General features: G+C 39.4%; 1 protein-coding gene and 1 long non-coding RNA gene across 3 annotated transcripts in view; one reads left to right on the top strand and one right to left on the bottom strand.

The window, feature by feature from the left end:
• Positions 1-23,072, top strand: part of LOC146462638 (uncharacterized) — a 243,281-nt gene that overhangs the window by 142,980 nt on the left and 77,229 nt on the right. The window lies entirely within an intron of this gene.
• LOC146462642 (phosphatidylinositol phosphatase PTPRQ-like) overlaps positions 1-23,072 on the bottom strand; it is a 60,232-nt gene that overhangs the window by 25,532 nt on the left and 11,628 nt on the right. The window contains exons 7-15 of one of the 2 annotated variants that reach the window (XM_085085421.1): positions 18,523-18,822; positions 16,303-16,602; positions 15,227-15,526; positions 13,448-13,756; positions 11,190-11,492; positions 6,858-7,157; positions 4,574-4,873; positions 3,168-3,464; positions 1,732-2,031 (exon numbers count right to left, since the gene is read on the bottom strand). In XM_085085421.1, the coding sequence (XP_084941547.1) occupies positions 1,732-2,031; positions 3,168-3,464; positions 4,574-4,873; positions 6,858-7,157; positions 11,190-11,492; positions 13,448-13,756; positions 15,227-15,526; positions 16,303-16,602; positions 18,523-18,822 (2,709 nt within the window). The remainder of the gene's footprint in view (positions 1-1,731; positions 2,032-3,167; positions 3,465-4,573; positions 4,874-6,857; positions 7,158-11,189; positions 11,493-13,447; positions 13,757-15,226; positions 15,527-16,302; positions 16,603-18,522; positions 18,823-23,072) is intronic. The other variant, XM_085085420.1, reaches the window with a different exon arrangement.

Below are 23,072 nucleotides of genomic sequence, written 5' to 3' on the forward strand. Positions count from 1 at the left end.
AGCTATGATAAGGTCATTTTCTAGCAGCCTAATTAATTAATTTTTTTTTTACAATTGTCGAAGGAAACCTTTAGTAAAAGGAAAGAGGAGTGGTTACAGATATTGAAAATAAAAGAAAAAGACGAAAAGAAGCAAAGAGTTTCTTATGCTATGGAGTAGAAAGGACCCTATTGCATATAAAGAACATACTACCAGAACAGAAAAACTAAAGCTTTATCACAGGAATTTACTTACTTTCCTGATCTGTTCTAACAAGAACAGTACTACTGTGTGGTCCATTTCCTTTCACTGTAGATGCAAACACCGTGATATTGTAGTTCACATACTCCTTTATTCCAGTTATGTTTTTTTGACGATCATTGCGACCAACTTTAATACTGTCTGTGTGATTCTCTGTTTGTGACTGGTAGGTAATGGTGTAACCTGTGATGATACCGTTCTGTTTATCTGCTGGAACTTCATCCCACGAGACTAAGATGCTGGTTGAGCTGGTGATATATCCTGTTACATTTTGTGGAGCACCATCAGGTTCTGAAATTGAAATGAAAATTTTGATTTAATGAGGATGATGATGGATGCCTTCAACAAATTCAGCTAATTCTGTGGCCTTTTTTTGACTGACAACCTGTGTTTTTGTTTATGTTTCAAAAAATATACGAGCTGCTCTAAACTTTGTATTGCACATTCATGGTACTTACGTTTTGGTGTATTTGTAGAGTAATATCATTTTTTTTACATCCTGATTTAACTTCCGCAAGAAGAAGCCAGTCAATGACGTGCGATAATCTTGGACATAAAAATCCATCTCTAAGGGTACTCTTCTTCACAAAATGCGATCAGATAAGCAATCTAACATGTTACATAAGGAGTATTTTTCAGACAGATGTCAAGATTTGATAAAAGACAAACTCTTTCTACCCTACACCCCCGGGGGGGGGGGGACGTGATGTTCCACGCATTGAAACGCGAATACCAATCACAACAGATAAAATAATACACTACCTAGAGGTGATGGCGAAAAATTCCAAAACATCGCATTCACAGCGGTGAACCTTAGGTGGAAACTCAGTTGACGTGAAGCATTGTTCTCTAGACTAGATAACTACAGACTAACGTCTCTGATTTCGGATTACCAAATACTCTACGACAGTCTTGCAACCATACCCTGTCTAGGACGGGTCCAGGGCGGACTCGTTTGAAATTATATACCCTGTTCAGGGCGGAGAAGCCAAAAACTATACCGTATCCAGCGGCACGTCCCTATATAGCCCATATAGGGGAGTACCCCACCAAGGCCTTCACCGTTAAAGTTTTTTTGAATATCCGATCGGAAAACGTCCGGAAAAGCATCATTAAAAAACAGCGCTTCTTCAGCTTATTTCAGTAGCTATAACTGTGCTGGTGGAAAGAACATAAATACAAGAAACCGGTAATCGATAAATACCACTAGCGCGCATTTTGTCATTAGTGAGAAACCACATAGAGCTACCTTTAACTGAACAGCAGGTCTGCATTAACCTGCATCTGCATTGATTTTAGGGCTAGGAGCATTGTTTTGTTGTCCGTTGTTTTGTTCCCTCAAACAATAATGACGACAGTGCAAATGGTGCAGTTTAAGGCAGCCCTTAATTAAGACCCTTGTTATCAAGAAGTAAACTCAATGAACTAATTAAAATAATATTTTCCTCTTCGAAAACTAACCGAGAAGCTTAATCGCACAAAGTAACTTACTATCCTGGTCTGTTCTTACAACAAGAACGGGGGTACTGTGTGGTCCATCTCCCATCGCTGTAGATGCAAACACCGTGATATTGTAGTTCACATACTCCTTTAGTGCCGTTATGTTCCTTTGAAGATCAATGGGCCAAACTGAAACATTCCCATTGTGATTCTCTGTTTGTGACTGGTAGGTAATGGTGTAACCTGTGATGATACCATTCTGCTTATCCGCTGGTACTTTATCCCACGAGACTAAGATGCTGGTTGAGCTGGTGTTATATCCTTTCACATATTGTGGAGCACCATCAGGTTCTGATTTAAAAATAAATAGTTAAAGTTATTGAGCGTGATTATACTTCCAATAAATCCAATTAAATCCTCAGCCATTTCTTGATTTCTTGAAGTGAGGCGGCATATACTAAAGGGTGCCCTTTTAGAATAGAAAAACTGTTTTATGATTTAGATACACAGCTGTCATTTTGTTCAGTTGTAATGCGAGCCAAATCTTTCCGCCGTTTAGCTCTGAAAGCACTGTTTTATAAGTTTGAAAAATTATAATTTAAGGTGTACCGTAGAAGAGTTTTAGATGACAACCGCCACCATGGTTATTAGAACCGTGTTTTGGATAGCGTAAGCTTTTAAAAAATTGGCAGGGAACTTCCACGAGATAATTGTGTGGCCTTTGGCGCCTAAAAACCTGTGTTTTTGTTTATGTTTCCATAAATATAGGGGCTGCTTTAAACTATATATAGCACATACGTGGTACTTGCGTTTTGGTATATTTTGTAGAAACAAGACCACTTTTTTAAATGTTTATTTTACTTCCGCACGAGGAAGCCTTTGGTCAATGACTTGCGATAATCTTGCAAATGAAAATCGCTCTCTGAGGGTATTCTTCTTTACAAAGTGCAATTAAAGTTGCAATCTAACATGTTATATCAGGAGTCGTTTTCAGACAAATGTCGACATTTGAAAAAAGAGAAACATTTCCACCCGACACAGTATAGTTATTGAAATTCCGATCTAAAAACATCAGGAAAAGCATAATTAAATAACAGCGCGTCACCTACTTATTTCAGTAGCTCTAGCTGTGCTGGTGGAAAGAACAAAAATACAAGAAACCGACAATCGATAGATACCACTGGTGTGCGTTACATCATTACTGAGTAACCATATGGAGCCACCATAAATTAAGCAGTAGGAAACCCCTAGTTTACCTGCACCCTTACAATGTAACTTGCATCTGCATTGTTTTCAAGGCTAGGAGCATTTTTTTGTCGTCCGTTGTTTTTTTTGCTCTCTCGGACTATAATGAAGGACAGTGCATATGGTGCAGCTAGTCCATAGTAAGGACCTTTTAATGAACAAGTAAAGTAAATCAACTAATTAAAATAATATTTCCTTCTGGGAAAATTAACGAAGGAGCTTAACCGCCAAAATTAACTTACTATTCTGGTCTGTTCTAACAAGAACAGGAGTACTGTGTGGTCCATCTCCTTTCACAGTAGATGCAAACACTGTAATATTGTAGTTCACGTACTCCTTTAGTCCAGTTATGTTTTTTTGACGATCATCGCGCCCAACTGAAACATTCCCATTGTGATTCTCTGTTTGTGACTGGTAGGTAATGGTGTAACCTGTGATGATACCATTCTGTTGATCTGCTGGCACTTCATCCCACGAGACTATGATGCTGGTTGAGCTGGTGTTGTGTCCCGTCACATTTTGTGGAGCACCGTCAGGTTCTGATTTAAAAATTAATCCTTTAATGCATTGGCGTGATTTATTTACAATAAATCAAACTAAATCCTCAGCCATTTTTTCGTTGACAACCTGTGTTGTTTTAAACAATCATCGAGCTGCTTCGAACGTTGAATAGCATAACGCAGTTACAGACTGATGTATGTTTTTCACGACATTACCATGTATTAGGAATTGTTTCCTTCGCATGAAGAAGCATTTGATCAACGGTTTTCGAAAATACTGGAAGGTATAATAGTAATTTATCTCTTTGATTATACTGTCCTTTGTAAAGTGTCACGTGGCTTAAGACTTTTATACCTTAAATTGAGGCTGCGTATATTCAAGAGTGCCCTTCTACAATACAAAAACCGTTTTATAATGATACAAAGCTATTATTTTGCTAAGTGGCAATGCACGTTTAACTCTCTGAAAGTACAGTTTTTCAATTTTGAAAAATTATAATTTAAGGTGGCTTAGAAGAGTTAAAAATGACTACCGCCACCAGGTTATTAGAACAGTGGTTTGCATAGCGTAAGCTTTAAAAAATCGGCCCGTCTCTCCTAAAAGAAAACCCGTTAATTAGCAAACACGGTTTTTTAATTGTAAAAATTTCCTTCCGTAAGCTATGATAAGTTCATTTTACAACGGTTTGAACATTTTAATTGTTTTTCACAATTGTCAAAGGAGGACTTTAGACAAAACAAGAAGAGTTGTTACTTATATTAAAAATAAAAGAGAAAGAACGAACAAAAAAAAAAAAACAAAAACAAAAAACAAACAAACAAACAATTAAAAAACAAAAAACAAAAAACAAAGGAGAAAACAAAGTAGCTTCTTATGCCTGATAGAATAAGAAAGGACCCTTTTGGTCTAGAAAAAATATATAGAGCGTTTTCATTCACGTGACTACCGACCATATTGGTTTACTGAAACAAAAGGAAATATTTGCATAAAAATAGAGTTCAATTCCCAGAGGTTTAGTTTGGGACACCAACATGGCCGCCGTTTCTTTGTTTTGGGACACCAACATGGCCGCCGTGATGTCATATGAAAACAATCTATTGCCGGAACTGAAAAACTGAAGCTTTAATTAACACAGAAATTTACTTACTATCCTGATTTGTTCTTACAACAAAAACAGGACTACTTTGTGGTCCATTTCCTCTTGCAGTTGATGCAAACACCGTAATATTGTAGTTTACATACTCCTTTAGTCTTGTAACGTTCTTCTGACGCTCATTCGGCCCAGCTGAGGCGCTTCCATTGAGATTCTCCGTTTGTGACTGGTAGATAATGGTGTAACCTGTGATGATACCATTCCGTTGTTCTGCTGGAACGTCATCCCACGAGACTAAGATGCTGGTTGAGCTGGTGTTATATCCTGTCACATTTTGTGGAGCACCATCAGGTTCTGATTCAAAAATAAATAGTTAAAGTTTTTGAGCGTGATTATACTTCCAATAAAACAAATTAATCCTCAGCCATTTTTTGATTGACAACCTGTGTTTTGTTCATGTTTCAAACAATCATAAAGTTGCTTCAAACGTTGAATAGCGTAACGTAGTATAGGAGTGAGGTATGTTTATCACGACGTGACCATATGTTGAGAATTGTTTCCTTCGCACGAAGAAAGATTCAATCAACGACTTTGGATAATTCTGGAAGGTATAAGAATAATTTAGCTGTTTTATTATACTGTCCATTGTAATGTGTTAGGCCTGGGGCAAACGTCGAATCTTAGTCGAACTTAATTCGTCGAACCTATTAATTTTGAAATAGGCACATGAATGGTGCGACGTTTGCCGCAATTAAGTTCGACTCAAATTAATTGGCTCGACTCCAGCATAAGTTCGACTTGCCAAGTCGGATTATGCGACAGTGGTTCGGCGTTACAGCAAACGCCGTTCTAAACACGCGCTGAACTCAATTCATAAATCATGCAAATTACAAAATAATTGATTCAAATGTGATGGACTGCGCAAACGTCACAAAAATACCGACTCCCCCATCTGCCAAACGCTATTTCCCCCCCTGACGAGCATGCGCTGTACAAAGACAATTTCGCGACCAGAAATGGCGAGCTGTCGAAAGCCATTGCTGACATCGTACAGCGCGATGGAAATGTGTTTTTCGTGTTTCATGAGCACTAAATATAAATGATTGAAATGCGATTTGCTTATTTGCAATAAATGCTCAGTGTTTGAATCTTCTCTTTCTATTTTTCGCAATTAATTGCCAAAGAAAAGCCCGACGAGTGCTGTATTTCGGCATTTCGCTAGCAAGTCCTAGCAATAACTAGCCGCGAATCGAGTGAATAGGGACCTTACGAAAGCAAGACGGTGACGGTATAACTTTATTTCATTTGTGCTACTTCGTGATTATTTTAACTCATTCAACTTGTACACAAACGACAAACTACCCAGGAACCAAATTGGTAGGAGTACTGTTCAAGTTAAGGAAGAGAATGAAAAATTCACTGTCGTGTGTTCACGTTCTCCATAAAACCCTGAATTTGGTCATTTCACGTTGTTGTTTCGCAGGGGACGACAAAGAAATGTACCAAAATGTAAAACGCACGTGCAGAGCGATTGTTTTTGCTCATTAAGCCTTTTGTGTTGTGGCGTTATCGTCGCCGTCGCCTTGGTGTTTTCGTAAGGTCCCTAAAAGCACGGGGACACGTGCTTATTCCCGTGTTTCACGAAGTGCAACTTGTGAATTAGGGTCTACGCAGGTTCGACGTTTGCTACCACACTGGAATTAAGTCGACTCTTTGTCGGACCTATTTTTAATAAATTCGACGCGACTTAGATTCGACGTTTGCCCTAGGCCTTAGTTTTCTGTAGATATTTCAACCTTAAAATGAAAGGGCGTACACTAGAGAGTGCCCTATCACAAAAACCCTTTTACAATCTCGATACACGGCTATTCAAGTTTACTCAGTGGTAATGCAAGCCAAATCTTTCCGCTGTTTCTTCTAAAAGTACAGTTTTACAATTTCGAAAAATCATAATTTAAGGTTGCTTAGATAGGTTTAAAGTGACAACTGCTACTAAGTTATTAGAACACTAGGTTGAATAGCGTTAGTTTTAAAATGTCGGCACAGCTCTCCCACAAGAAAGCCGTTAGCAAACACGGCCTCTCAATTGTACAAATTTCCTTGCGTAAAACTTCTGTGGATGTCCTATCATTTTCCACGCTAGGATAAGTTCATTTTTTAGTCGTTTCATTAATTTATCTGTTGTTAATTTTTTTAAATGTCGAAGGAAGGCTTTAAACAAAGGAAAGAAAAGTTGTTACTGAAAAAAAGAGTTTCTTATGCTATGGACTAAGAAAGGACTTTTTTGTATAGAAAGAACACATTCCCGGAACAGGAAGCCTTAAGCTTTACTACTTACTATCCTGGTCTGTTCTTACAACAAGAACAGGACTACTGTGTGGTCCATCTCCTTTCACAGTTGATGCAAACACCGTGATATTGTAGTTCACATACTCTTTTAGTCCCGTTATGCTCTTTTGACGATTGTTAGGTGCAGCTGAAACAACCCCGTTGTGATTCTCTGTTTGTGACTGGTAGGTAATGGTGTAAACTGTGATGATACCATTCTGTTGATCCGCTGGCACGTCATCCCACGAGACCAAGATGCTGGTTGAGCTGGTGTTATATCCACTCACATTTTGTGGAGCTCCATAAGGTCCTGATTTAAAAATAAATAGTTAAAGTTATTGAGCGTGATTATATTTTCAATAAATCAAGTAAAATCCTCAGCCATTTTTTGATTGACAACCTGTGTTTTGTTGATGTCTCAAAAAATCATTGAGCAATTTGAACGTTGTGTCAGGCATAATGCAGTTTATAGACTGATGTATGTTTTTCTACGACATAACCATGTGTTAAGAACTGTTGCCTTCGCACGCAGAAGCATTTGATAAACGTCTTTCGATAATACTGGAAGGTATAATAATAATTTAGCCCTTTGTTATACTGTCCCTTGTAAAGTGTCAGTTTTCTGTAGACTTTTGTACCTTAAAATGAGGCGGGGTGTATTGCAAAGTGCCCTTTCATTATACAAAAACCATTTTACCATATCGATACACGGCTGACCTTCATCCTCTCTTGTACACGGCTATTATTTTACTCAGTGCTAATGCGAGCCCAATCTTTCCGCCGTTTCCTTTGAGAGTACAGTTTTACAATTTTAAAAAATTATACTTCAAGGTGGCTTAGAAGAGTTTAAAATGACAACCACCACCAGGTTATTAGAACAATGGTTTGGACGGGTACGCAACAGCAACATTAAAACTGCATTTGAGAATTTGTGTTTGACAGTCATACACCTTGTGCAAATGCCCATAAGAAACAAAATAAGTAAATTGCGGCAGAAATCACAACGGACAACGGAAAATGGAAAAACACGAGGGAGATAAAAGACGAAAGCTTACCAATGTTTCAGGGAGCAGTGGCCGAACACAATTTTCCTGTATACAGGTGTTAGTAAACATTATTTGAAGACTACGTATTTCTGAATACCCCAAATTAGCATAGTGCAAGATTAACTAAGAAGAAATAAATTTGGATACTTCCTGTTGAGCAAGGTGATGTTGCCATGGCAACGCAGCAAGCTATTAACCGTCCACAAATAATGGTTTTCCTTAATTTTTAGAAAATGCACTCGCTAGATTCTTTTCCATATTTTGTATCCAGAAAAACTCACAAAATACTGACATAGTGACACTTCTTTCATATAATTTTAACAGAGACATCTCCTGTAAATGTTGGTTTTGCACTTAAATTTTTTTGAAGATACCTCTTTAAATTTTATTTGCAGTTACGCTTTTGAAGAACTACTGTTTTGTCAAATTTCACGAAATTCTAATAAGCGGTTCTTAGATAACAGTTCATTTTTTTTTTATTAAAACAACCAGTCACAATTTTTTCATGAAATGCGCATGCGTGGCTTTTACTTAGTTTTCCTCAGCAAAGATAAAAAGCATGCAAAAAGGCTTTGCTCTTCGTGAACTCACTTTCTTTGTTCGATGATAAATGAAAAAGGGTTCACAAACGAGAAACTGACTTATTTGAAGAGCAAAACTCACCTTTGTAATCCATTTGGTATAAAATCGAGGGATCGATAGTATTTGCTTACCACACGCACTTTCACTAACAGAATCTGCAGAGCGCGCGCAAACTGTCAATCAGTCAATCGGTCACTGCCCTTCAAGATCACTTACCACCTCCCTCTAACAGCACAAGTTTTGAAATCGGCTTTAAAAACGTCGAGTTCCCTATCTTGACTTATGCTACGCGGTCCCAGTAGGCCAGCTGCGATTCGAAATAAACCTGCGGAGGGCCTCAATGAAAGCATCCATTTCTAACTGACGAGCTCGCAACTGAGTCAATGCGTACGCAGCTATGGCTCTGCAATGAATTACTTTGCTTGAACTGCTAAATCACGAATCCCTGAAGCTGGACCTTGTTTGGAAAAACAAACAGTCCCAGAAAACCAAACTGATCATTAAGGGAACTGGCGGAAGACAATGTACCAGGCTTGGTCGGGTTTTTTTTAGCGGGCATTACTTCAGTATAACCCGATAGCTCGACCGACAGGCAATTGCTTGAGGTTCAGATTTATAGCAGGAATTGCTCGCTAGTCTTGAGGAAGTGCAGTAAAGAAGTTTCCGCCTAATTGCTGGTAAATTTCGTAAGGTAAAAACCACCTAGGCTTTTTACATTGACTCAGTCGACTGGTCAATGAGCTAGATCTTCATTATCACTTGCCGTCTGGGTAAGTGTTTTGTTGGCGCAGCAAGGACATCATTGACGGTATTACACTGTTCAATGTCATAACTTGGGTATTGTCTCTTCAACTCCTATCGCTGCTGCCTGTACTTAGATGTTTTCTCCCCAGACTTCTTTCCGCGATTCTCCAACCGCGGAAAACTCATCTCAGTCTGCTGTCCAGACTTGCTTTCCTTTATGGTTCCCAAACCGCGGGTTAACTCTGTTGGCCTTGACGCAGGTATGTTCAGCTACACCGGCACATCCATTAGTGGGCTTGCGTATCAGGTGATTCGTACACTGGTTAAGGCGTTACTGGCGACTGTCATTGGGGGACAGAGTCCACTAACTTCAGGCCTTTACACTTCTCAAAGAACAATACCTTAACCCTTTGACTCCTGAGCGCGCATTTACGCGCGCTTCCAAATTAGGGGTACGTTTTGACCTAAAAAAGGCTCATAGAGGCCCCATCTTTTGTCGAAAGACACTTAATTCGTCTTACATGAAGTTGTTTACGCACTCGTTTCACTCTCACTGAGTATTCGCCAAATTAGACCAAATTTCCTCGAGTTTTTTTTAAGTCTGTTCGCGAGCACTTAAAAAATGGCGGATCATATTGATGACATGGCCGAAATACATCGAATAATCTTTGAAACGCCGGATAGCAGCGACGATTTCTTTTCAAGTTGGTCCGATTATTCAGAGTCGGAAAGTGCCGCAATGCCACGTGGTTTTGAACAACGTGAACTCGACAGCTCCAGCACGTCGAGTATTGGTTGGAAGACGCCGCCAACAACAAAGAGCTGCTCAGCAAAACCCACCTATCGAGTGGAGTGCAACTAACGAAAGGTTTGTGGCTCAGTACCCTGAATTTAGAGGCCCTGAACATGGTTAAACATTTGACTTTGAGGTGGATTCCTTACCTGTTGTTTTCTTTGATGCATTGTTTACCAATGAGCTGTGGGATTTGTTGGTGACAGAGACAAATAGATACGCGAGACGGAAGATTGAAATAACTGGAATGTACTTCACAGAGTCTAAATACTTTGCAGAATTGCAATTTTTTCACTTTTCCTTTATACAAAGGTGAAAATTTAAACAAGAATGTATGTAAAAGATCCATTTTTTCTCATTTCAGTCGCCATTTTGAATAAATTATTTTACTGGTGAATCATTAACCAAAACTTAATAAATTATTTGGAATCCTTGACATGTCTACTTTCTAAATATGTATGGTTATAGGTACTTAACTCTCAAAGGAAAGTTGGTAGAGGCTTTTTTATGAGTGCATGTCATGATTAACAAGAAATTACTGAAAAACTCAGGAGTCAAAGGGTTAAGCGCAACATTGTGTCTGTGCAAATGCTTTAAATGAGCTACAGCGAAACATCCCGATAGTACATGTGGGAGGGTCTCTGTAGCTTTTCCGCACATTCTACACGTTGCACCCTCCACAGTGATCGATGTGAGCGGTGCGTAGAACTCCATCACAGCAGCAACTGTGTGGGTAGGTGCAGCAGTCCACTTGCTCTGCTAAGAGGAGCACCCGTCTTCGTCTTGCCATCTAGAAGAGAGCAAGCGCCCTTGCCACTTTTCTTCCCTGATGTTCTCTTGTAACTTCTCCATCATAGCGTTCCTCAGATGCTTCTTTACCTTTTTTTCTTCGATCAATACCTCTAGGTCCCGGTGCGAGTTACACGCTGGATCAGGATTCTTTAAGGTTAGACCTATCCCTAGCTTCTATGGATATATATGTGCCTCAGTAACCAGCCATTAATGTCATCATCATCATCATCATCATCATCATCATCATCATCATCATCATCATCATCATCATCATCATCATTACTATAACTATTATTATTATTAAAAACTAGTAATGGAAACTTCAAGTAGTCGTATCCAGTTCTACATCTGAATACATTTACCGGAATTGCTTGTGTCTACTTACTGTCTTCATCTGTTTGCACCCGAAGTGGAAAACTGCGTGGTCCAGCACCCTTAATTGTAGAAGCCAACACCTGAATGCTATAATTAGTGTACTTGACAAGACCTGACAACGTCTCTTCCCGTTTGGAAGAAGGTACTTGTACTTGTTTTGTTCCCTGTGTGCCTCTTTCTGTCTCCCAGTAGAAGACGGTATAGCTTACGATGTCACCGTTCTGCTTCTCCTCTGGTACTATATCCCATTGGACTGAAATTGAAGTTAGAGTGGTGTTCTGTTTTCTCAAATTGCCCGGAGCAGCACCAGGTGCTGAACAAAGAAAAAGATGACACTCGACATTAACAAATGACCAGCAATATCAAATTCTCGCCATACATATTAAGAGATAGATAAGCTGTATGCATTTGATATATTACATTGAACATGAAACACAATGTTTCATCACGTATCAAACACTGAGAAGAGAGTTGAAAATACGACGCGTAGCGGAGTATTTTTGACAAACTTAGAGGTTTTTGATGTTGTGATAAAAAACTGTGTCTCGTGCACGTGTTTAATATAACTTCTCAAACAAACTTATTTTGTAGGGGAAATTAAGATTGCAAAAAGGAAGAGTTTTTCATCAGATATCCAAACACGTCACGGTGCATGATTTCCTTTGTCTTTGGCTCTTAAATTATTAATGAGTTTGAGAAAGTCCGTTCAAAAGTTTAGCCACAAGTGTTAATGCTAATATCACTACTGCCACCACCACTACGACTGCGGCCATATTATTTACTGCTACTGATACTACAAAATACATGTACACAGTCTTGTCTTGTGCAAATTTAGTAAACAAGGGGCTGGTATATCGGAAGATACTGTCCGAGGCTCAGGAATTGCGAAGCTCCCAGGGCAACTGTGGAATTTTGAAGACAATCTTTCAGCCAAGGCATTATTTAGTAAATAGCCCCCTTCAGGCTGCTGGTATGTCGGCTGATAATGTCCGCGGCTGAGAGATTGTCCGAAAAATGAATATTGGCCGAGAAGCGAAGCTTCAAGTGCAAATATGAAATTTTGAAGACAATCTCTCAGCCAAAGACATTATCAGCCGACATACCAGCAAGCCAGAAAAGGGTTTATTTATTTTATAACCCTCCTATTAATTTTTACATTGTGCGAAAACCGCTCGTAAAAAAGCCAGTGCTGATCTGATGGCGGATGCGCGCGATTGACGTAAAAAACGACCAAAATTTGACAAACTGACTCAGTTTGCGTAGGACTAAATCTGAAAGTCTATTCGTTACTTTCTTCACCTTCAAAGACGTTGACAGTATGTTTCGTTGACATTTTTGTATATTCCAGAACAGCATTTGCGACCAGCTTTTTGCTGTAAACATGACTGGAAATCTAAAAAACGAGTTTGTTTTTCTTCCATGTAAAATAATAAAGATAAAAAGGTGAAACTCTTAAGCTGGCTTTTTTTCCGCTGGCTTTTTTTTTCTTTGCAATGGAAATAATAGGAGGGCAAATATCGACGCAGGCGGGGGTTATTGCGTGATAACCGTCCAGTGAATTTGAACCACGTGACGTAAAGTAGCCAATAAAATCGCGCGAAAACTTATGAGTGGGTTATTATGTCCAATATATGGCAGCAAGCCGGAAAGGGGTTCATCTATTTTAGTTTAAAACCCTCCAATAAATTTCTAAAATGTGTGTGCTTTACCATTAAAAGATACAAAACATTCCCTGATGGTTAAACGTGGTTGCCTGCAAACAAAACCAAGCTGACTCGATTCCATTTTACTGGGAGTTAATTAGAGTAGTCAAGACCGTAGAATTGGAATTTCTTTCCTTAATTTGTCTTGTCCCAAAATCGGGTGACGGATATCAAATCAGGCGACTGTCATCGGCCGTTATAACCCACTGTTCTATCTTTTCTACAGTAAATTGCGCGCGTTTGAGAAATTGAGTAGAGAGTTAAATACTAAATAATCTCTTTTCCAGCTCGCACGTTTACCGGCGGATAATGCTTCGGCTTAAGGATTGTATTCAAATTAATTCCACTGTTGCTTTTGAGCAACAACGTCTAAACCTCGGATACGTATTATCCTCCTATGTAATACGCAGTCTGTATCAAACGCCAGAGGGGTGTATTAAAAAAAAAACCGCTGGTCGATTTCATACCACGTGACGTGTTTTATCCAATAAGACCGCGTGGAAATAAACTAGTGATTTATAATATCTAATACCCAGATTGGCCTGTTTAAAAAAAGTTCACTTACGTGCTTGGTTTGTTAAAACAGTTATAGGATCACTGTAATCTCCAGGTCCCTTGATGGTAGATGCCAAAACACTGATGTTGTACCTCTGATTCTTTATCAGACCAGTCAGGGTAGCCTCCACCACAGGAGTGTAATATGTTGCAGAATAAATAGGTGCGTTCCCGCTTATTCCACCTACTGCTTGATACTTGAACGTGTAGCTTACTATGATACCGTTTTGGTCTGCAGCTGGAACCTCATCCCATGTAACCAGGATGCTTGTGGCAGTGGTGTCAACTAGTCTCAAATTTAGAGGAGAAGCACTCGGCCCTGAGGAAAGAATCAGGCAGTCAAAAGCGTCAGTAAATTTTTCATGAACTTAAGGACGGTGCCTTCTCTTGTTACTGCGCATACGTTCTGCGCATCTCGAGATACTCGAGTTTCCTATGGGTGGCGCCTACTAATACAGGGAAATTTTTGCCCCGTTTAAAACTATGCGGAGAAAGTAGAATTTAGCAAGTGCTCTTGGTATCCAAAAAAAAAAAACCTTTGCAGAGATAATAAACCTTCAAAATGGAAGAAAAAAGTTCCACACATTGCTTTGTATTGTACTGCTTTTTGGGATTATTGTTGCCTAATTATCTCTAAAAAATGTTTGTTTACCCCCTATTTTCTTTTTGGATTACAATAGCCCTTACTAATATCTACTTCTCCCCCATAGTCATTAACCGTGCAAAAATACTGCGGTATTATTAGGCACCGTCCTTAAATTACGTTAACCACTGATGGTTGATAACAGTAGGTTAAAGTATATTTAAAACTAGTGGATAGTATGTTGTGCGCACTCTCATTGGCCTTAATTACAAACTACGGATAGTATTTTCCATTCATGTTTTGGCATTTTCCCGGATTGCGTGGCAGGTGGACATATTAATGGCCCTCGAAACATCACTGTTAACTAGTATGCAATCGAACGTTTGCATTGTTTTTTCGGATTGTATAACACGTGCGCTGACAGGTTGTCTTTTACAACAACATTTAACAGTCCTCGCAGCTGCTACTATATGTTGAGCAACATAAGGTGTTATACTAGCATCAAGTGGTTTCATTCATCAGAATACCCAGGCAAAACAAACACCATAAAATAGAATGGCTTAGATATATTTGGCAATGAATCTCAAGTCGATTAATAAGCTCAATCACTGCAGACTCTTATGCTCAGAAAGGATCAATTCAGATGTTTTTGCACAAAACGGGCACATATTATGAGCAATTTAATGATGAAAAATGTTCTTTACCTTCAATTGATTTGGCTCAGTCCCATCAGTTCTAAACAAGTGTAGAACTTACAGATAAAATGTTGTGTACAAATAAGAAATGCTATTATTCTATTCCGTCTGGCCTCGGGGTCAAATTTTTGCGCCATACCCACTGACGAGTGTGTAGTTTAACCAAAACTAAGATAGGTTGGGAACATGTCAACTTACTTCTACTCTCTTCTCCATGGAAATATATAGGGAGCCTCTTCAATTTTAGAGTGAGACTGCACCTTTCAAAAGCTCTACTTTCACCGCAACTTGACCGCACCTTGGTAACCCGACTGCATTGTTTTTTTTTATGACTAGGAGTATTGTTCTGTTGTTAGTTCTTTTGTTCTCTTGACCAATAATTTAGGACCTGGCAAACGGTGCAGCTAGCCCAAAAGCCTTTTTTGCACAAGTAATTGCAACTAACCAATAAACAAAATATTTTCCGGTTTGAGAAATAAACTGAGAAGCTAAACCACAGAAATCTACTTACTGTCTTGGTCTGTTCTTACAACAAGAACAGGACTACTGTGTGGTCCATCTCCTTTCACTGTTGATGCAAACACCGTGATATTGTAGTTCACATACTCCTTTAGACCCGTTATGCTCTTTTGACGATCATTAAGCCCAACTAGAAAACTTTCATTGTAATTCTCTGTTTGTGAATGGCATGTAATGGTGTATTTTGTGATGATACCATTCTGTTGCTCCGCTGGCACTTGATTCCACGAAACTAAGATGCTGGTTGAGCTGGTGTTATACCCTCTCACATTTTGTGGAGCAAGATCGGGTTCTGAAATTGAAATGAGTAAGTTGAGTTAATTCGGTGACCTTTTGTGAGTGATACGGGTTGCTTCAAACTTTGTATAGCACACTCGTGATACGTACTTAAGTTTTTTATAGAGAAATATCTCTTTTGTTACATGTTTATTAATTTCCGCACGCGGAAGCCTTAAATTAATGACTTGCGATAAACTTGCATTTCGAAATTCGCTCTGAGGGTTCTCTTCTTTACAAAGTGCAATTAGAGTAGCAATCTAACATATCACATAACAAGTATTTTTTAAACACATGTCAAGATTTGGTAAAAGAGAAACTTTTTCTACCACACAAGGTATAGTTTATTGAAAGTCTGATCTGAAAACGTAAGAAAAAGCATAATTCAATAACTGCGCGTAACCTGCTAGTTTCAGTAGCTCTAACTGTGCTGGTGAAAAAACAAAAATACAAGAAACCGGCAGTCGATAGATACTACTGGCACGCGTTACGTCATTAATGAGTAGTCATTTAGAGCTACCTTAAATTAAGAAGTGGGTCTGCAGTAAGCTCTATTTTAACTGCACCCTTATACTGTAACCTTAATCTGCATTGTTTTTTTTTAGGGCTAGGAGCATTGTTTTGTTGTCCGTTGTTTTGTTCTCTCGAACTATAATGAAGGACAGTGCAAATGGTGCAGCTAGTCCTTATTTAAGACCCTTTTATAAAGTAGTAAACTCAACCAACAAATTAAATAACTTTTCTTTCTAGAAAAGGTAACCGAGGGGCTAATAACAACAAAAATTAACTTACTATCCTGGTTTGTTCTAACAACAAGAACAGGAGTACTGTGTGGTCCATCTCCTTTCACTGTAGATGCAAACACCGTGATATTGTAGTTCACATACTCCTTTAGACCTGTTAAATTCTTTTCACGAACGTCGGGCTCAACTGGAACATTTCCATTGTGATTCTCTGTTTGTGAATGGTAGGTAATGGTGTAACCTGTGATGATACCGTTCTGTTTATCTGCTGGCACTTCATCCCACGAGACTAAGATGCTGGTTGAGCTGGTGTTATGTCCTCTCACATTTTGTGGAGCACCATTAGGTTCTGAAATTGAAATAAAATTTTGAGTTATTGAGGATGACCATGGATGCCTTCAATAAATTGAGTTAATTCTGTGGCCTTAAGTGGTGACTGACAACCTGTAGTTTTGGTTTATGTTTCAATAAATATATGATCTTTTTCAATCTTTGTATAGCTCATGCACGGTATTCACGTTTTGGTGTATTTTGTAGAGAAATGTCACTTTTTTACATGTTTGTTTAACTTTCTCACAAAGAAGCCTTTAATCAATGTCTTGCGATAATCTTGCATATAAAAATCGCTCTCTGTGGTGATTCTTCTTTACAAAGTGCAATTAAAGTAGTAACCTAACATGTCACATTTGGAGTAGTTTTTAGACGGATGTCAAGATTTGAGAAAAGAAAAACTTTCTCAGGCTACCCCACACGGTATAGTTTTTTGACTGGAAAGATTGATCTGAAAACGTCATGGAAAGCATACTTCTATAAAGGCGCGTAACCTGATTATTTTAGTAGTTCTAACTTGAGCTGGTGTAAAGAACGAAAATACAAGAAACCGGCAGTCGATAGATCACTACCACTGGCACGCGTCACGTCCTTTCTGAGTAACCGTTTGGAGCTACCTAAAATTAAGAAGGAGGTCTGCAGTAAGTTCTATTTTAACTGCACCCTTATACTGTACCCTTTATTCCCATTCTTTTTTGGGCTAGAAGCATTGCTTTGTTCTCTTAAACGATAATGTAGGAGAGTGCAAATGGTACATCTAGTCCTTAATTAAGACCTTTTAGGCCCGGTTCATACGTCGAACTTTACATGAGCCGAACCTAATACCTATTAAGGTCGACCCAAATAATTAAGTTCGGCAGTTGATTCAGACGTCGAACCTAACTGAAGTCGAACTTAATTAAATCTAAAGTGAGAAAATAGATTTTCGTGGTCAGCGGCTGTTGTTTTTACTCAACAAGATTCAAAATGGCGGGAAAGATAAATTCTGACATGGAAGAGCTTGTTTGGAAAAATAATGAAGACAGGCCAAACACGGCTCCTATCGGTCGGGATAGGAAGAATATGACCTTCAAAGCTAATTTTCTCTTACGAGTACGTCTTTCAAAGATCTCCCTTTTCTGTACGAAGGGTCTTTGAAGATCTCTCTTAGCAGAGGCTTATTTTTCTATCAAGTACCATTTACTCATCTGAATTGTTTTAGGTTAGGCAAAATGTTTTTGCCCGTTTTTTGTTTGTTTTGTAGTGCCGACATTCTTTCGCGGAAATTGACTTCTGAAAGAGTTTTATCTACAAGGTTATCGAGGTAACCTCCCGGTAGCGTAATCTCTGTTTGAATAAAGTAATGTTTTCTTCAAATGTTGTTTTTCAAGATTTTGTTCTGAGAAGTCTTGAGGCTTCGCCTTTGATAAAGTGTGTATTGGAAAGTTTCTGTCGGTTTGAAGTGCGTGTGCACATCAAGAATAGATTCTTTTTTTTTTTTTAATCTTTCGCATCTCAGACAAGTATATTTAGTTGTTTCGAAACAAGAAGAGCAAGCACATTCCTCTTTTCCCGCATGTTGTTCAGAATGAGGTCCTTTGCGCATGCCAAGTCGATGAAACGCGCAGACCCCTGGGATAGATATAATTTATATAATTTATACGTAACGTATGCATTTGGTTCGGCACATGTAAAATTCGACGTCTGACTTTTGCCGTTCTATTCGACTGGGGCAGTCGAATAGAGCGGCGGGTCGACCCAAATACAAATCTGTCGATCCTAACTGATTCATACACCGATCTTTACATACGCCGAACCAAATGATTAGGTTCGGCTCATGTAAAGTTCGACGTATGAACCGGGCCTTAGTGAACAAGTAAACTCTCAATGAACTTATTAAAATAATATTTCCTTCTAGGAAAACTAACCGAGAAGCTTAACCGCAGAAAATATAACTTACTATCCTGGTCTGTTCTAACAACAAGAACAGGACTACTGTGTGGTCCATCTCCTTTCACAGTTGATGCAAACACCGTAATATTGTAGCTCACATATTTCTTTAGTCCGGTTATATTCTTTTGACGTTCATTCTGACCGGCTGGAAAAATTGTACTTTCATTCCCTGTTTGTGCTTGTAAGGTTATGGTGTAACCTGTGATGATACCATTCTGTTTATCTGCTGGCACTTCATCCCACAAGACTAAGATGCTGGTTGAGCTGGTGCTATGTCCTGTCACATTTTGTGGAGCAGCATCGGGTCCTGGTTTAAAAATAAATAGTTAAAATTATTGAGCGTAATTTTTTTTTCCAACAAATCAAATTAAATCCTTGGCCATTTCTTGATTTACAACTTGTGTTTTGTTCATGTTTCAAAAAATCATCCAGCTGCGTCGAACGTTGTATAGCATAACACGGTTACAGACTGAGGTATGTTTATCCACGACATTACCAGGTGTTAAGAACTGTTTCCTTTCCTCGAAGAAACATTTGATCAACGGCTTTCGATGATACTTAAAGGTATTAATAATAATAATTTAGCTCTTTGATTATACTGTCCTTTGCAAAGTGTCAGTTTACTGTAGACATTTCAACTTTAAAATGAGGCGGCGTATACTCAGGAGTGCCCTTTCACAATACAAAAACCGATTTACAACTTCTATTCACAGCCATTATTTTCATTTTTTTAACGGTGGCTTAGAAGAGTTTAAAATGACAACCGCCACCAGATTATTAGAACAGTGGTTTGGATAGCTTAAGCTTTGAAATATAGGCACGGCTCTCCCACAAGAAAACCGTTAGCAAACACGGCTTTTTAATCACGATCTCACCGTGCTGCATCTCCTTTGGTACTATACCTCATTGGACTGAAATTGAAGTTGAAGTAGTTTTCTGTTTTCTCAGATACATACATACATACATACATACATACATACATACATACATACATACATACATACATACATACATACATACATACATACATACATACATACATACATACATACATACATACATACATACATACATACATAATCTTTATATAAACACGATGATAATTAAAGCTGTTAGCTTGTGGGTTCGTGTGTTTACTTCTAAACTAACCTAATCTACGTTACATTAGAATATTTCAGGTATAATAATAGTTAATATAGTAGGTTAATAGTAGACAAAATTCTGTTGTTTATATCGTGTGGTTGATGCAGATTTGCAGTCAAACTTAAAATCTTTAAAAAAGTTCTCAGCGATGACCTGCTTTCTGAGATAGTTAAAATTCGAAGACGCCGCTGCCTCCCGTCGCTGTAATTAATAAAATTCCATAAGGATGAGCCTCTATATGAGACAGAATCTTTTATATATCTTGATTCGCACCTTGGTACGAGGAGACAGTTCTGCTCTCGAGTGAAATAAGTGTTAACACGGTTTTGACAAATAGTCTCGGACAGCGTATTTGGTAAAGTCTCACTATGAGCCTTATAAAAAAAGTCTGAGAACGTCTAGCTTATAGAAAAGAAAAAAGGTGGGCCACTGAACACGCGTAAGGACTTCATCAGAAGCCATATCCTTTGGTAAGTTGTAGATTATACGTGCTGCCCTACAGTGTAGTCTCTCTATTGAATCAAAAAGGTGGGACTTACAACACTAGCCCCACAAAACTAAACCGTACTTAACGGCTAAAATGCCCGTGGTAAAAAACGAGATCGTTTAAGCAAATCAAGTTTTTTTAGCGAAGGTTCTCTTTATCTCAAGCACGTTGGCTACCCAGGTGAGTTTCTGGTCCACTGTCAGTCCTAATAATCTCGTCATGGTAACCAAACTTAACACTGGGTTTCCTAAGTACACAGGGGCGATGGGTCCCATCGGTGTCCCCTTTGTGAAAAGAATGACCTCGCTCTTGCTGGGGTGAGGTGTCAACCGGTTGTTCAGGCACCAGGTGTAAAACTCTCGTAAGGCCTTATTTAGTTTCGCAATCGCCAAATCAGCTGTTTCACCGATACAAAATACGGTAGTGTCATCCGCGTACATGTAGACGGATCCGGTAAGTACTGAAGAAGGTAAATCGTTCGTAAATAACACGAAGAGTGTTGGTCCTAGGCCTGATCCTTGTGGGATCCCCATACGCAATGGCACGGGTAACAGTTCCGACTTAACACCGTTTAGTACAGTGAATTGTTGTCTGCCACTGAGGCAATTGCGTATTAGGTCAAGGAGAGAACCAGTAACTCCAAAATCACTGTTCAGTTTCGTCCACAAAATATCATGAGGAACACTATCAAACGGTTTTTTTGAAATCGACAAAGGCTGCTGCGACTGCCTTTCCAGAATCGAGAGCTCTTCTCCACCTCTCTGTCAGGTGGATCAGCAAGAGTTCTGTTGAATGCCCAGCGCGATATCCAACGCAGGGTTGTTACTCTTGAAGATGTGTTGTACAAGGGTGTCATTGATTTCTGCAGACTCCATAATCTTGCCTGGGACACTGAGGAGGGAGATCGGACGGTAGTTCCCCATGTCCGTCTCGTCGTCCTTTTTTAAGATCGGTGCAAGTCTAGCTGTTTTCCACGACGAAAAAATTACCCCGCGTTCTATGCTATATCGAAAATGAGTGACCAGAGCAGGAACGACTGCAGTTCCTGCGAGTTTTAAAAGTTTTGGTGGAATGTTATCGGGACCAGTTGACTTATTTGTTTTGAGCATTTCGACTTTTCTGCGAACTGTTCCCTGAGATACTGTAATTTTTTGCCCGGGGCAGCACTGGGTTCTGAGCAAAGAAAAAGATGACGCTCGAAATTAACAAATGACCAGCAATATCAAATTCTCGCCATACATATTGAAAGATAGATATCATGCTGTATGCGTTTTAAAATGGTGTTAGGATGATTTCGTTCTATGTAGTGGGATGTCCTGTACAATTATATATATCTGAGCTGATTTTCCAAAAGGTGGCTGAAGTTTTCAGAAACCTCGACGCCTTGCGCTGGAATAAATTTGAGGGGGAGGGGGGGGGGGGGGCTGCGTCACCTGCTATGCCATCAAACAGGCCAGGGTCTGGCCTTGAGAACCGATGCCATTAGAGGGGTCAGGAGCGCAAAGCTGGAGGGGGCAGGTGGGTAAGAATTGGCTTGTTGTGTTGTCCCGACTGAATTTTTTTCATTTGCCATTCTCCAGTCAAGGAGACTTCTTTTTGTGGTCTCTAAAGAACATGTCGGTTTCTTTTAGGGTGAAAGATCAATGTCAGGCAGCCTCTCACTGTCCAGTGTATTCTGGGGTAGCTGAAGCAGAAGTCCAGCGAGCGGTGGGTGTTAGGGGAGGGGTAACTGCTAGATGTGGCCCTTTGAGTTTGTGGCCACCTTTTGGAAAATCAGCTCAGATATATGACGCAATAAAAGATCCCTGGATGTTGTTCTTCCATGAGGTAAAACATGGCGTATTTGATGTATTTATGCGTTTACATAAATTTGAATCCATCTTCCCCCGTCATGAGAGAAACAGGTTATGAGCCCAATTCAAGATACGGCAGACTTCTTTTCGACGGGGATGAACGAAAATATAAGCAATGGGTAGTCAACTTTCTCGGATATATAAGATTATGAAAGTTGAAAGATTCCATCACTGCAGCTAGTGCTGACGATGTGGATATTACCGTAGCTAAGAATGAGGAAACTTTCGCCGAGTTAATACAATTTATAGATAATAAAAGCCTTGCCCTTGTGATGAAAGATGCGCGGGACGACGGCAAGAAAGCATTAAAGATCCTGCGAACACACTATGCTGGTACAGGCAAGCCGAGAGTGATTTAATTGTATACGGAACTGACATCGCTTGTGAAGTCAGAACACGAGACATTGACAGATTATGTTTTTCGAGAAGAAACTGCTGCAACAGCTCTTAGAAATGCCGGCGAAACCGTGACAGATAGCCTGCTCATAGCGATGATACTCAGAGGAATACCTGAAGAATATAAACCATTTGTTGTCGTCGTTACACAGGGTGATAAATAACAAAACATTATCGAATTGAAAGCCCCGTTACGAAGCTTCGAAGGACACTGAGCGAACCAGTGTAGCGACGGGAAGTCACTCTGTGATGAAGACGGAATACGAAACGAAATCCCCAGTCGGAAATCGTCTGTTATCAGTGCGGCCATCCAGGGCACGTTGCTCACTTCTGTAGAGCAATAATAAGAACAGACAGGGAGAGTGGTATAACACATGCCATAACTCATCTCACCGTGAAAGAGCATGTCGACGCAAAGGGAAAATGTATTAGATCGGATAATGGTGGTGAATTTATTTGTCAGACGTTTAAGTTTCTGCCTGGAGAAAAATAAGATAAAGCATGAAATGTCCGCACCCTATTCTCCTCACCAAAATGGGACAGCAGAGTGACATTGGAGAAGCTTATTTGAAATTGGGAAGGTGTTTACTTTTGCATTCTAATTTACGCAAAACATTTTGGCCTAATGCAGTTCAGTAAATGACTGCCGCGTACATGCGCGATAGGTGCTTTAACAAC

The sequence above is a fragment of the Pavona decussata genome, unplaced genomic scaffold (genome assembly GCF_977016875.1).
Source record: "Pavona decussata unplaced genomic scaffold, jaPavDecu1.1 SCAFFOLD_186, whole genome shotgun sequence".
In the NCBI taxonomy this organism is placed as follows: Eukaryota; Metazoa; Cnidaria; class Anthozoa; order Scleractinia; family Agariciidae; genus Pavona; species Pavona decussata.